Source organism: Setaria italica, chromosome VI, assembly GCF_000263155.2.
Source record: "Setaria italica strain Yugu1 chromosome VI, Setaria_italica_v2.0, whole genome shotgun sequence".
Taxonomy (NCBI): domain Eukaryota; kingdom Viridiplantae; phylum Streptophyta; class Magnoliopsida; order Poales; family Poaceae; genus Setaria; species Setaria italica.
Window position 1 is genome coordinate 34283973 of NC_028455.1, and position 14751 is coordinate 34298723.

General features: G+C 43.6%; 2 protein-coding genes across 3 annotated transcripts; one reads left to right on the forward strand and one right to left on the reverse strand.

Annotated features, from left to right (window-relative positions):
* Positions 1 to 214: 214 nt before the first annotated feature.
* On the reverse strand, positions 215 to 10008 carry LOC101785023 (putative disease resistance RPP13-like protein 3). 2 transcript variants are annotated; one of them, XM_012847024.2, is made up of 6 exons: positions 9699 to 10008; positions 9043 to 9541; positions 7841 to 8956; positions 3285 to 4016; positions 616 to 2567; positions 215 to 502 (listed from the first exon to the last, which is right to left on the reverse strand). In XM_012847024.2, the coding sequence occupies exons 3-5, from the start codon at positions 8852 to 8854 to the stop codon at positions 648 to 650; spliced, it is 3666 nt and encodes a 1221-aa protein (XP_012702478.1). In that variant the 5' UTR covers positions 8855 to 8956; positions 9043 to 9541; positions 9699 to 10008; the 3' UTR covers positions 215 to 502; positions 616 to 647. The 2 variants fall into 2 exon arrangements, with proteins under 2 accessions (XP_012702478.1, XP_004974058.1); XM_004974001.3 differs by having other exon boundaries at positions 7841 to 9541.
* A 108-nt stretch (positions 10009 to 10116) lies between these two features.
* Positions 10117 to 14550, forward strand: LOC101785426 (ankyrin repeat domain-containing protein 2A). Its single transcript, XM_004974002.3, has 8 exons — positions 10117 to 10324; positions 11007 to 11116; positions 11329 to 11538; positions 11629 to 11777; positions 11858 to 12029; positions 13000 to 13092; positions 13940 to 14079; positions 14162 to 14550. The coding sequence occupies exons 1-8, from the start codon at positions 10291 to 10293 to the stop codon at positions 14259 to 14261; spliced, it is 1008 nt and encodes a 335-aa protein (XP_004974059.1). The 5' UTR covers positions 10117 to 10290; the 3' UTR covers positions 14262 to 14550.
* The last annotated feature ends 201 nt before the right edge of the window (positions 14551 to 14751 follow it).

The window sequence follows — 14751 nt, forward strand, 5'->3', positions numbered from 1 at the left end:
GAATAAGCAATGCCTATGCAGGGGTTGCTAGCCTGTGCCTGATCGCCGTGGAGCCGCTGCCCCTGGTGCCAGTGGACAAGCTAAAATACTACTCCAGCGAAGCGTGTGTGGCCTGCAATGGAGTACCGTGCATTTCCTCTGTTGACAATGGCAGGGACGCAAGGGAGCTGCAACATCACTTGCAAAGAAAAATGATGGCAAACCAACTCAAGCATACACAACCAGCGACCCTGCAGATCATTGTGGTGAACGTTCATACAAATGACCTGTACAATTATTCATATATAGTCCACACCAGTCTTTGTAGCCCAATTACTGAATTGAAGAACATTATTTCACTTCTATCAGGCGATGCATGATGGAGCAGCACGCCAATTATTCTTATTTGGCACAACCACATAAGCAAAAAAAGGAATACGTACGTACAGACGAACAAAACAAAAAACAGATGATTCAGAGACGCCGCACTAGGCCCACGGGATACTGACACGATCGACCTTAGCTGCATGCGTCAAAAAGAAATACATCAGCAGTAGGACTGGAGATTAATTTTACACACACATCAATTGTTCAGATGCACAAAGAGGGTAACAGGGAAGCAGCAAGAGCAATGACCTGGCACGACGATCGGCTGACTCTGCAGCACCTCACCACATCTTCAAAGCGGGTCCATTTGGATTGGCACCAAGCTGGCCCTGCAGGTCTTCCATGAAAGCGTGCTCATAAGTTTTGCTGTCCAGCATAAATTCCTTGAGGCTCCGGAGCAATGGTAGCCCGGAAAACATCCCTGTGTTGGTTTCTTCAAGCTTGCCACAAAAATCCAGCCGCTCAAGCCGAAGCATTGCCCCTTCTTCAAACTCCACCGATTTCAGGCCATCTATGTCATTTAGCTCCAGCACTATCAGACTCGGGAAAGCCTCCGGATGGAAGGTGAAGCGGAGGTCGTCAACCTGGAACGACTTGGCCCACAGACGTAAGCTGACCAGGTTTGGAAGCTTCCCAAGAACTTGGAGTGCAGGTTCGTGTTCCAGTATTCTAGAGCTCCTTAGAACCAACTTCACAAGATTCTTGAGCTCCTCGACCCATCCTGGCAATTTGAGCAGATTGCCGTATATCTTGAGGCTTTGCAGGTTTTTCGGAGCGGAGGTCAAGCCATCTAAGCAGCCATGCAAACCTGGCATCCCACATGCCTGCACTAGCAAAGATTCCAGGCAGCTGAGATTGGCAACGACTGAACACAATTCCTGGCTGTTTTCCTTGTTGATGCCGGTCACAGCTAACTTGCGCAACTGGGTCAGTCCTTTTATGTCCCGTAGAATTGCTTTGTCCAGATTCACAAGACCCAATGTGCGCAGGGATTTTAGTTTCCCCATCCCTCTTGGCATCCAAGTTGCACCTTCTTTCACCATCAGAAAAGGAAGCATGACGCAGCAACACTGAGTGAATACATCACACCTGTTCATATCATCATCCCCATCCGTAGCCTCTTTAAAAAGTTGAAGTGCGCAACATGCCACGCAAAATCCTAGCAACCAACCCATACAAAAGCATGGCCTGTTATTCACTACTTTTGGCAGTTCTTCAAAAAACACTTTCAATGAATCATCATCCTTTCCAACAGTCCCAGCACGAAGATATTGTAGCTTCTTGAGCTTGGTGATGGTCTTGGGCAGCTTTAATATAAGTGTCCCCGAAATATCTAGTGTTTTTAGTTGCTTTAGATTACCCAACGAATCTGATAGGTGAAAAATACCTTTACATTCTCTTAGAGAAAGGTATCTGAGGTGAAGAAGCTTCCCAATATGCTTTAGGTGATGACTAACCAGACCTGACGTGCCTTCCAAGTCCAGCACACGCAAGAACCTCATCTTGTCAGAAATGAAAAAGGACCTCCACTTCCCAAACACTGTTAACGAACGTATGCGGGACAGATCCACTTTGTTCTCAAACTCACTCTTATCTGCTTTCCAGTTGGTGCTTATGACAAGGTGGCGAACTGTGCCCTGGGTGTTTGAGCTGCAACCTTCCTCCATTCTAAAAACGAGATTTTCTTCTGTTGACTTTGAGATGCTAATCTCACGCATGAGATCATGGACTTGGCAAGAGTCAATTCCTTTTCTACTATTAACTGATAGCTGAGAAGGTAGGATCATGCTCCTCTCTATTAGTTCCATAAAGTAGTTGTCAGCTACTTCTTCTAGGGACTTATCTCGAATCTCCCTTGAGTAACCTTCTGCACTCCACCGTTGTATCAAACGTCTTCGACTAACCTTGTGATCTTCAGGGAAGATGGATGTATATAGGAAACAAGACTTAAGATGATATGGTAGACCATCATAACTTTTACCAAGAATTGTTTTTATGGCCCCAAGCTCTGGGTTCATTTCCAATTCAGCACTAATATGCTCGTTCAATTTCCTCCACTCTACCGCTACTTTTGGTTGCTTTGCCAAGAAGCCACCGATGGTGACTATTGCAAGAGGAAGTCCATTGCACTTCTTCAAGATCATTTTTGCTTCTTTGATCAATTCAGGATGCTTATCCAAATCTTTGGCCTCCTTAAACACCTGAAATCATTGGAGTTAAGTTATTTGAAATTGAAATATGTATGAATGGTCTATGTAGTTTCTTAGGAAAAAGTTCAAATTACTCCGCTCAAATATAGCAAAAGTATGGATTACCCCTTAAACTATTTCTGGTTTAATTCACCCCCTAAACTATTCTTTTTTGTTCAATTTACCCCATAATAAAATTTGTCTTTATTTTCCTCCATACATAAGTTGAATTTTAATTTAAGATTTTGCAAGGTGGTAGTACACATCAGAATCTATGTTAAAAAATATATTATGAATTTTTTATCATCATTTTCATATATTTTTGTATCTCAAGGATAGATTTACTATTACATGTCCTATCTTATCAAAATAATGCTAAATAATTCATGATGTATTTTTCTAACATGTCTTATGATGTATGCTATCATCTTGCAAAATTTTAACTTCAGACTCCATTTGTGCATGGAGAAATAAAAAAAGACAAACCGTATTAGGGGGTAAATTGAACCAAATGGTATAGTTTAGGGGGTAAACTGAACCAACAAATACATTATGGGGTTATGCAAACTTTAGTGATACTTGAGAGGAGTAATTTGGATTTTTTCCTTGCTAGAATGGCTAGGGTACAATTACAATCTTATGGCTAGGCAAGCATAGAATTATGGTTATATTGTCATTATATTGTAATGAAAGCTCCACACAAATGGCAGAATTATACTTTTATAGTACCTTTCTTGTGAAGAGGTCTTGTGCATCCTTGTATTCAAGAACTTTGAGCTTGTATATGTTTTCTAGTTTCTCTGAACAATATTTTGCTATACTTTCTTCCCTTGTGGTCACTAAGATCCGGAATGAACTATCCAATTTAGGGAAGCTTCCAAGTATATTGTCCCATTCCGCTATGGATGAAAGATCATCAAGAACAATCAAGCACTTCTTCCCTTCAAGAAGCCTAGCTAACTCTTTAATTAATGCTTCAACTCTCATCATTGCTACTGTGTTTCTTGTGCCATGCCCAACATCTATTGCTCCCTTCTTTCCAGAAGATTGTGCATTTAGTTGCATAATTAAGTTCTCAAGGAACTCCTTAAGAATGAAAGGGCGCATCACCGTAACACAAGCATGCTTCTCAAATATGCCAACTTGCTTTTGGCTTTCATAAACATCTTTGACTAGAGCAGTTTTACCAAGACCACCCATTCCCCACACTGAGATCACTGAAAGCCCTTGACTAGATGGATTTGAAATGAGCTGGATGATATCAGCCTTTTCTTTCTGTCGACCAATAAGTTGTGATTCCTCCAAAGCACTTACCATAGTTTTGATGTGGGTAAGGCTCTTTGTGAATACCTTTCTCTCATCGCCACCTTGAGATTGATTTCCCACTATCACATTGGTGCCGCTTCTGGCTTTGTCTATGCTAGACACTGCAACTGGAGATTTTATTTGATCTTGACAATCCTATATAAAAGTAAACTAGACTTTTAAACTTGTTGATGTTTAAATAGTATTTTCACTCGAAAAAGGAAAGTCTCTAGAATAAATTCATATAATTTATAATGGGAAGACAACCATTGCTTGAGTAATTTAAAAGAAACAAAACTCAGTTAATTATGCAAGAATGGAATTATAACATATATGAGGCTAGCAGCCTGCCCAAAATGAATGAGGCCTTTAGATACTGCAAGATTATTATAGGACAATATTTTAGCTTTTATTTAACATATTATTACTAATTATAAGTGCTCTAGAAAAAGAGATGAATCTTAGAAAGTCTCACGAAACTCAAAACATCTGAACATCAATTTCATAGACTCAACCTTTGTTGACAACAATGGCCATATAGGATATAATTTGCACACAAAATGACCTACCTCTACCATTACAAAAATAAGAATAAAGTAATTCTCCCTCCATCCTAAATTATAGGTCGTTTTAGCTTGTCTAGGTTCATAAGTGTTTGTATGCATCTAAATATAGTGTGTCTAGATACATACAAACACTTATGAACCTAGAAAAGTCAAAACGACCTATAATTTGAAACGGAGAGAGTATTCTAAATCAGTATCTAAATTACACACCTCTATCATTATAAACAAGAATTCAAATGCCTCCAAATTCTCCATGTAAATGAGCCACCTCTACCACTAAGAAAATAAACCCAAAGTAACCCTAAATTTGTATCTAAATCGCCAACTTATGTTGTGAATAAGAATTTAAACAACACACTAAATCTACATCAAGGTTATCCACACTTTATTATTAAGAACAATCTAAAGCTATTCTTTAAATCTGTATCAAAATTGCTCAACTCTATCATTATAAATAAAACAACCCAAAGTATGCCCTATTAATGCTTCTAAATTGATCATTTATGTCACTATTAATATATGAAAAAACTAACTCAAAGTATATGCATTCATAATGCGTGCCACGTACGGACCACATAAGCATGCATGCACTAATCGATAGGCATATTGATTTACAACGATTTACGCAATAATTAAAGATGTCTCTGTCATGTGCTTGGGCGCATGGGTTCAACAACTGGCCCAATAGGATCCGACAGGACCTGTCGTGGTATTGTTCACATCATGAACAATATCCATGGGTACTCTAGCACCGCATCGTTGATATTTCATCTAGGTTAGGGTTTAGGAAGAGTTTGAAAATTAGGACTGCCATCGACCCTAATACCAGAAGCGATGGGTCCACCTCCAACGGCTACAATGTCATAGTCCACTCTGTCTTCTCAATCCACCACTGCACCAATGGGCCGTGACCGCCTCTACTACAGCCTGCTACGCGACTACATACTACATCTACGTCAGCAATCTCTTCTACCTTGGATGCCTCCAAAGACAACAAGTCTACAACAAGTCAATCTTCATCGACTTCATCCTTCATCGACAACTCCGCATCATGACAGTTACTAGCGATGGTGACCGTAAGTCCTATCACAGGAACCGTTAGGACATCACCGAGCACGCCCACAGCTTGGATGATCAGCCCTCGGACGATTACTTCCATTACTACACCGCCAATCTCCTCTAAGAACCTCGATCGGCAAGCACTCCACAAGATAGGAATCAGGCATTTCTATCTCACCACTAGTGGTGGGAATTAGACGACCAATTCGGGCTCCTCCACCACAAGTGGTTGTGTTGATTCCCGGTCCTCCTCCCATGCGCCACATAAAACTATTCATCGGCAACCTCAACATCAATGGCAAATAAATGTGCCAACGCAGCATTGTACTCCAGGTACAATAGCTAGGCCACATCTTCCTCAACAATGGTGGGTGTCAACAAACTACCCCAACCACAACATGCACCACACACGAATATACGATTGATGCTACATGAACAAAGGTGATATGTGCTATTCGTGCTATGTGCTATTCGAGTCAAACAAGATCATGGGCGTCCAACCCTTTATCCTTGTAATAGATGGGCACACATCTCCACCCTTCATCTCTATTGCTTTGACAAGCAACGTAATGACACTGGTAGTATATGCAAATCAACAGGCCATCAGTAACAGTAGCTGGAACATCACTGACGGGAGAAGCAGCAACACGAACACTTCATTTACTACAAGCTACCCTCAACATTAGCCACAAAATCCATGGCGTCCCCACTCCACCAAGACAATCCACTACCGTCAACTTCCTACCACTGCTCGTGTGTTGATGTTCTTTCACAAGGAGGTGACAAAACCAGCAAATCAACTAACTAGAGCTTCTCACCATGGGTCACCTCAGGCAGCAATTGTGGCCACCACCTATCTGGGAGGACCTTTGTACCTCTACAGAAATAAAGGGCAACAACTATGACATCAATTCCAACAACAACATGAGGCGGACGTTGGCTCTACAAGGAGCAAACAATGAGCAACAGCACGAGGGCGTGTTTTGTGGAAAAGAGGGGGGACATGTCATGTACTTAGGGCACGTGGGTTCAACAACTAGCCCAATAGGGTTTGACAGGACCAAAAGCGACCCAAGAGGTTCCCTCGTGGTATTGTCCACATCATCAACAGTACTACACGGGTAGTGTAGCACCGCCTTGTCGAGATTTTGCCTAGATTAGGATTTAGGAAGACTGAAAATTAGGATTGCTTGTAAATCAAGTCGAGTTAGGTTTGCTTGTAAATAAAGTTGCGTCCTCGCCATAAATGTTAGGGAAATATTTGGATGATTCAAGCATATAATATTAGGGTTTAGTCCCCTCTGTTTTTTGGCTTAAACAGCTCTCTCACCTCCATGCTGCCGCTGCTGGCTCCCACCTCCTCCTAGGTGTGGCTGGCCCTAGGCAAGGACGGATCTAGGATGGCTGGATAGGGGGGCTTATTTTCTTCTTCCTCCTCATTCCTTTTCTTCTTCTTCTTCTTCCTCCTTTCCTCCTCTTCATCCATGGCTGAAAATTGTTGGGGGCTTGGGGGGCTCCATGAACTGCATGGGGGTAGGGGGCTCCAGCCCCCACACTGGATCCTCCCCTGGCCCTAGGGCTACCGCACTCTACCTTTCTGATCCTATCTCCCTTCTAATCTCCTCTCAAACCAATAAGGAGATCCGCAAGCTTGACAGTTTCCTTAATGATCCATAGTATAATGACAATGGCAATCCATGTTAAGTACTTAAGTTATATTACAATACTTCATGAAAAGAATTAATAAAGTTGCTACTTTAAATAAATGTATTTCATTTTTAATGACAACATTATAGCATCTACATTGATAGTTTGATTGCGAGAACTCTAATTATTTGCTCCCTCAAACTACGTTTAGAATGTAACTTTTAACATAAGTTATAATATCCTATGTCATCCCACAAAATGTTACCTTAAAACTCAATTGGTACGTGCTCAATAGAGATAGATTGGATCAATTGAAATAGTTTGGGGAGTAAATTGAGCTGAACATTTTCTTTGGGTGGCTTGTTTAGGGTAATAAATTAACTTCTTTGTTTAGTAAAATATATGACTACACTCATATTTTTTCTATAGAGAAAATTTAACATTTCAGGCAATGTTCGCTGAAAAGCCTATTTGTTCATTCCTGTTCTATAACCATTATACTTCTTATGCTAGCCTGTACAACAGCATGGGTTGATGGATTCATTCTTACTAATAAAAATTGATACATTCTTTCCTATACCTACAAATATGGCATTTAATATTGGATACCACAACTTGAATCGTTAAAACCATCTGAGATATTAATGAAGAAAAAATATATAACAAGAGCTAACAACAATTTGATGATTTTTGAAGGAAGAATCGTACCTTCTCATAGAAAGCATAAATAGTCTGATCAATGGACAACTGCTTGAGCTCCAATGCTTGGCTTTCCTGCCCTGCACACAAGCTTGCAACTTCAACTTGTGGGCTGCAAACTATGATTCGGCTCCCTTTCTTGTGGTTGGGGAGACATGCTTTAATCCCATTCCATTCTTCAAAGGTGGACATGTCATTGAGCACAATTAGGTAACTATTCTCGTTTATATATCTGGTGAACTCCTTAGCCAACTCTTTCCCTGTCTTCTCGGTCTCCAACAAAACATCAATCCCCATGGCAGATCGAAACTGCTTCACTAAGCTTTGGACGAAGTCATTCAGATTGAATGGATGAAAGACCCTAACCCATGCTCGGCATGGAAACTTCTTTTTGATAACTGGATTCTCGTAAGCCATGTTGACAATGGTTGTCTGCCCAAGATCACCACTGGTTCCCCATACTGCGATAACTCTAAGATCCTTGCCCTCCTGGTTGATGAGGTCAACAAGATCCTCTTTTGGTTTGTCATGCTTCGCAGCACGCCGTGCTTCATCGATGCCAAATATTGCTGCAGCTTTATTGCTGGATAGCCCAGCGGTGGTATCAGGCTTGGAACCACCCCTCTTGATGAGCTGGTAGCGCAGGTTCCTCTGGCTCACATCCTCAACTCTGGCCCTCAACTCCTTCATCTGCTTGGCGATGCGGTGTCGCTCTAGCAACGTGCTAGGAAGGCGCCACCAAGATGGCTTCTTGAGATGGATGGAAAAATCTTGAAGGCAGTCCTCCGCATCGTAGGCCACATCACGGACTTGCTTCACCCAGGTCATGAGCACCTCATGGTCATATCTCTCACCATGCGCGGCCCTCAGGAAAGCCTGCATCATCGCGAGCTCGTCCCTGATGAAAGCATGATCGCGCTGGATGCCGAGCTGCAAGGCCACCTCCTCTGCAGCAGCAGATTTGGCATAGCCAAGTGCTCCATCCAGCACAGACTTGCCCAAGCTCAACCCTGTAGCTTCCATCACCACCTTTCTCGCTCACACGCGCACTCACTGTGGCTTGTCAAGAATATGTGGATAAAGTGGTTGAGGACAATGTGCAGGTGCAAGGGACAGATTGATCTTCTGAAATGAAATGTTGAAGACAGGAGTCTTTCAATGATACAGGACTTGCTGATTCTGTGTATGTCAAGGCAAGCAAGAGAAGATACCTTTGGTTTGCAGGTGAGAGCTAAATCCATTCTTATCCTCTGCTTAGAGGTGACGAGAAGAACAAAGATGCATTCCTCTGAGCTTGCCAGGACACTCAATGAATAGATTCTGAAGGTGACCATTTCTTTGCGCTGCTCTGCGCCTATGCCTCGTTCGGCCACACTCAAAGGATAGATGCAAAAGACAAGTACTCCTGCAATCTTGATGGATGCCCTGTCAATATTGATCTGCACTACTACACCACCCTCACGCTTCCCCGTACATTAACAAACAAGATTTCCGCGTTCCTTTCGGCTTTCATACGGCAGGCAGAATCGCTGGCCACGCTGCTTTAGTTTCCTGTCTTTCACCAAAGGAGCTGGCCCAATGGGAGGAAGAATACCGAGCAATATGAGACCTTTGGTTTGCTTTGCTTGTGCCCGGCGTGGTAACTTTGTCCCCTGGGCCCTGGTATCAGGAGCAAGGAATCCCGCAGCATTTTGCCCCGCCAATCTTGATCTGTACAATTATTCAAAACGAAACGAAATCAAACATATTTTCATCGACGAAGAACAGGGAAGTACACACATACAAGGAGTTCAAAATTAGAATATTTCTGCCCGCAGTGAATGAAGAATCAGACTTTCTCTCTGCATCTGGAAAAAGAAAAACGGACCTTTCCTTCGTGGAACGAATCATCGATGTTTTCATCGACGGAGGCAGAGGCGGGGGTGTCGCTGGAGAGATGGGCAGAGCACCCACCGCCAGTTTCGAAACGGCAAGAGGCACACGTCGCCGGCGGCCAATGGGGCGAGGCGGGCGGCTCGCGCCAGCCGCAGGCGGGTCCTGAGCCCTGCGGCGGCGCGCCGGGGACCGGGAGGGAGAGGCGCCATTGCAGCCGCCGGACCGGAGGAGGAGGCGACCAAACAGGCGATGCAATCAATGCCACCGACGGGCCCGACATGCACATGGGCCTTCGTAGCATCAAGGCCGACGGGCCTCCAAGTCTTCTGCCGGCCCGACTGGGAAGTCTGCGCCGACCCGGCCCACTACACCCCGGCTACGTCACGTCACCTCCTGTCCACCAGGCGACAGCTTCCTCTCCTCAGAGTACTCTAGCGCACGCCACCGCCGCCGACTAGCGCCGCCCAAGCCGCCTCCACTCCGCCGAGGCCGGGCACGCCCGCCAGCCCAGCTTCCGCCGGTGCCTAGACGCCTCGGATTCCTCTCTGCTAGCACTAGGCTCCCTCGCCCTCCGCTCTACCGGGATGGCGTCGAGTGGGGATCCGCCTGGATCTGCTGGTGAGCTCTCGCTTGCTTCGATCGTTCTAGTTTGTTCGGATCTTGGAGTTGCTGGGAGATTCAAATCCAAACCCTCCTCGGTGGGATGGAGCTGTTGCTTGCTTCGATTTTCATCCGGTCAATAGCGGATTTGTTTCCTGTGTTGTGGAGTGTTAACCCAATCCGCTCGATTCGGTGCCCGTGCAAGCTCGATGTCAGTGTTCGGGCGTTCGTTACGCTGGACTAGTGCTACTGGTAGCAGTTTATTTGCCATAATTTTGGGGGATCAGTTCTACCCTCAGGTCCGTTACCACCCCTGCACGCAAGGGATGTCAGTGATACTAATTTTATAGGAACGTAGTATATTTCTGCAATTGTTCGATGAGAATTTCTTACTTCATCTGGCTGCCCACTGATTAGCAGAAGTAGGAAAATTCGTGGCCAGTTCTACTCAATTAGTTTACATTGCTGGGAACTTTTGTCACAATATTTGGTGTGTTTGACCAGATTACTTTTCTTTTTGAAAGATATAGGCAGTTTCCTTATGTTTTGAAAAAGAAAGAAGCTCATTGATTGTTTGTTAACTCAACTATGGATAATCTATTCATTTACAGTTTCTTACAATGGCTGTTTCATTTTGTTTTCCTGTCATAGTTAGTTACCACGTGATGAGTGTTTATGTTCTGATCCCCTTCTTTTGCAGATGAGAAGAAAAGTCCAAAACCAGAAGGGTCATCCAACGAACATCAAGGGCTTCCTCCAGCAGGCTTTTCGAATCCTTTCGATTTTGCTTCTATGCAAAGTTTGCTAAATGTATGCCCCTCTATGGCCATAAACAATCTGTAGTACATGCTGAATTTCCTAATGACTGCAAGATTGGCATGTGCACTCAATCAGTATATCAATGCATTATTGTAGTTTTTGCCATCTGCATATGCTTGCACTTTCCTAAACTTGCATCGTCATAAATTTGATGTCATGTACTCTTTGCAAGCTGCTTAAAAGGCTACCCTTGTTATGTGCAGGATCCATCTATCAAGGAGATGGCAGATCAAATTGCAAGGGATCCTGCATTCAACCAGATGGCTGAGCAGCTACAGAAAGGTGCTCAGAGTACAGGAGAACAGGGAATGCCTCCATTGGACCCTCAACAATACATGGAAACAATGCAAAAGGTCATGGAAAACCCCCAGTTTATGACAATGGCTGAGCGTCTGGGGAATGCTCTTATGCAGGTACCACATTCTGTTTCCCAGAGGTCTGCCCTGGTTTCCATAGACTTATTTGGCTGTCAGTTCACTAAATCTCTTAGTTATTTGGCTCAGGATCCTGCTATGTCCAGTATGCTGGAAACCTTTAGTAGTCCATCACACAAGGAGCAGCTGGAAGAGCGTATGTCCCGCATTAAGGAAGATCCAGCTATGAAGTCAATTCTCGATGAGTTAGAGAATGGGGGTCCTGCTGCAATGATGAAGTATGTCATATCTGGTATAGATGTGCTTTCTGTTATGTTTTTAGAGCTTGTTTTTCACATTTCTGTTTTTCCTCATCTAGGTACTGGAACGACCCTGATACACTTCAAAAGATTGGCCAGGCAATGGGAGGTAGCTTCCCATTTGGTGCTGGTTCTTCTGCTGAACCTTCTGGTACTGAAGAAGCTGAGGAGGAAGGTGGGGATGAAGATGAATCCATTGTTCATCACACAGCCAGTGTTGGTGATGATAAGGTAATGGAGATATTGATTTGACTTTTATTTTTTAGTTGAGATGTTTTGGACTTGTATATGTTTTATATTGTGCTGGTGACACTATATATCTACTTTATCAATGTCCATTAGTACAAACTCGGTGTTTGACATATCTACTTGATATGATTGATCCAGTGGAAAATAGCTATCATAATCTTGTTGATGTTCTCAAATGAGGTGAACTGGCTTGAACACATAAATCTTGTAGCTATGATAATGATGATTTTTTTCAATAAGATGAACTGGCATACATTGGTATCTTGAGACATGAGGGACTCTTGACTAATTGACCCCTAGTCATCGACATCCCTAGCTAAGCAAATTCACTAGACGAATATATTCAATTTGCACACTAACCTCTGCATCCGATTGGCTTAATTGTCTGTCGTCATCCGATGCACTTAGCTTGATTGCCGGATGACCCACGCGCGAGATGTGCAACGAAGGCACCGAGGGACGAGTGTCCAAGCTTCCTCATGGCCTCTGGCAGTCCGACGTCCGGCTCCGGCCCTTGCTTTGCCTCGCGCCGCGCTCCACGTGATTGCAAGAGTGAGGACGGAAGAGATTGGAGTTAGAGACGAGTGGGTGGTGGCGGCCGCCGCTAGCAGCTGCGGGAGCAAGGAAAGAACAGGATAAGGCTAGGGTTGTGACTTGTGAGAAGGCCGGAGGGGTGAGATATACATGGGCTGAAGCATTGGGCCGGAAATTTTTACGGGCCATCGTTGTTTTCGGGGGGCCGTGGTGCCTCTGCGGGGGGAAAATTGTCCCCGCCCTGGTTATGTTTCGGGGCCCCGCCCTGCTTCCCCCGTGGGGGAAATTGCCACCCTGAATGTTGCTCGTTTCATTCTGAAAAATGTCACTTATCTTCACAATAAATACAGTTGCCCATATGTTGCTATTGGGTTCTGATGTACTAATTTTGCCTTTTTGACATCTATCTATGGAATAGGGTCTGAAGAAGGCACTGGATGGTGGAGCAGACAAGGACGAAGAAGACTCCGAGGGAAGAAGGGCCTTACATTTTGCATGTGGGTATGGTGAGGTATGTGGGTCTCCGGAGAGTAATTCAAATGTGATAATAATTAAACTTGTGGATAAGTACCAACACTTTTAAATTGTTTATTACTATACCACATGATTTTTTTGGAGGTATAGTTAAGCTATGAAAATCTTTTCAGATCCTTTTTTTCTGAAGTTTTCAGAAACTTATATGCTTTTGATGTTCTGTAGCATACAAATACCTTATGTGCTTTGATAGTTAGGGCAGATTGCTAATTGCTGTTTGATAATAAGCTCTTAAATAATCAGCTTGTTTAGGGGCTGAAGGGCATGCCATTTACTGTTCAACCATGATCCGAGTCTCACTGGTTGGTTTCACCTAGTTATTTTTTACTTGCAAACATCATTTTAATAGACTAGCCCCTAACCCCTAGTTGCTCCCTAGGTTTTGCTTAGGGGGGACTTGCCTAGACATGCTGATTACCCCGTAATCAGGCAGCAAGACACTTACCTTGGGACTAATTAGCTGCCTAGGCCGATTTTTGAAACACAGCTGGCATATAACTTCCTAGGAGTTGGTAATGGTTCACTTCTCATCTAGAGATAATTGTTCTGGTATCACAAGTTTTCAGTACCCTTCTGTTTAGAGTAATTGCATTTTGTGGTCCTTAGTATTTCCATTACCATTTTGATTTTATGGTATTCATGCTGGATACGAAAATCTACAAGCCACCTTATGCCTTTTGTCGCGATTTCATAGGCATAATACGATCTAGAATGTGAGGTGGTAAAAATGCATTTGGAAAGTAGGAACCAGATTTGTTTCCTTGTTTGATATCAGCATTGATAGTAATGATAAGGAATTTGGTGACTTTTGTTTTGGATTTCAGTTGAAGTGTGCCCAAGTCCTTCTTGAGGCCGGTGCCGCAGTGGATGCTTTGGACAAGAACAAGAACACCCCTCTGCACTATGCTGCTGGCTATGGGCGCAAGGAGTGTGTCGATCTTCTCTTAAAGCATGGTGCTGCTGTGTAAGTTAAATCATCCCTTCTCCTTTCTTATCCAAAGCATGATGCCTTCAACGTTGCTTTGACTGTCTCCAACGCACTGCAGCACGCTCCAAAACATGGATGGGAAGACGCCCATCGATGTCGCCAAGCTCAACAACCAGGACGAGGTCCTCAAGTTGCTCGAGAAGGACGTCTTCCTCTAAACCCCATGGCCTTCATATAGACAAAATAGGCTCTTGGTTCCAGTACAATCATGTTTCACATCTGTTGACTTTGCTTTGCTCGGATGGTTAATACTCCGTATCAGCATTTTTACCTTGTTCTGTGTAAGAATTCATGGTACAGTCAAGGGGGCAGCTATTAGAACTACTGCCCTGTTATGTTATGTTCTCACGGTGGCTTGTGTACCCCTTTATTTATTTCTGTTGTTTTCACGATAGAAATTGGGATTATATTATGAACACTGTTATATATGTTCATGCCCCAGCACTAGCAGACGTTGAAGTCGAAATGCTTTGTTATCTGGACGAATTTCATGGTGCTGACCTTATCGAGGTTTCGGATCTATCTAGCTTGATGTAACACATGTGATCAAAAGTTCCACTGCCAACGGATTAGCTCATTGAGAAAGCAAGTCTAAAAACATCCGGATTTGGGGGTGAACATCATGTTTGATCTCCAGTTTCGCTTCTA

Coding starts and splice junctions, on each gene's coding strand:
- LOC101785023 (XM_012847024.2), bottom strand. CDS start 8,854: ATGGAAGCTACAGGGTTGAGCTTGGGCAAGTCTGTGCTGGATGGAGCA. Junction 4,017..7,840: donor TTTATGCTTTCTATGAGAAG/GTACGATTCTTC, acceptor ACTTTTATATAG/GATTGTCAAGATCAAATAAA. Junction 2,568..3,284: donor AAGACCTCTTCACAAGAAAG/GTACTATAAAAG, acceptor CAATGATTTCAG/GTGTTTAAGGAGGCCAAAGA.
- LOC101785426 (XM_004974002.3), top strand. CDS start 10,291: ATGGCGTCGAGTGGGGATCCGCCTGGATCTGCTG. Junction 11,117..11,328: donor CTATGCAAAGTTTGCTAAAT/GTATGCCCCTCT, acceptor TGTTATGTGCAG/GATCCATCTATCAAGGAGAT. Junction 11,778..11,857: donor GGTCCTGCTGCAATGATGAA/GTATGTCATATC, acceptor TTCCTCATCTAG/GTACTGGAACGACCCTGATA.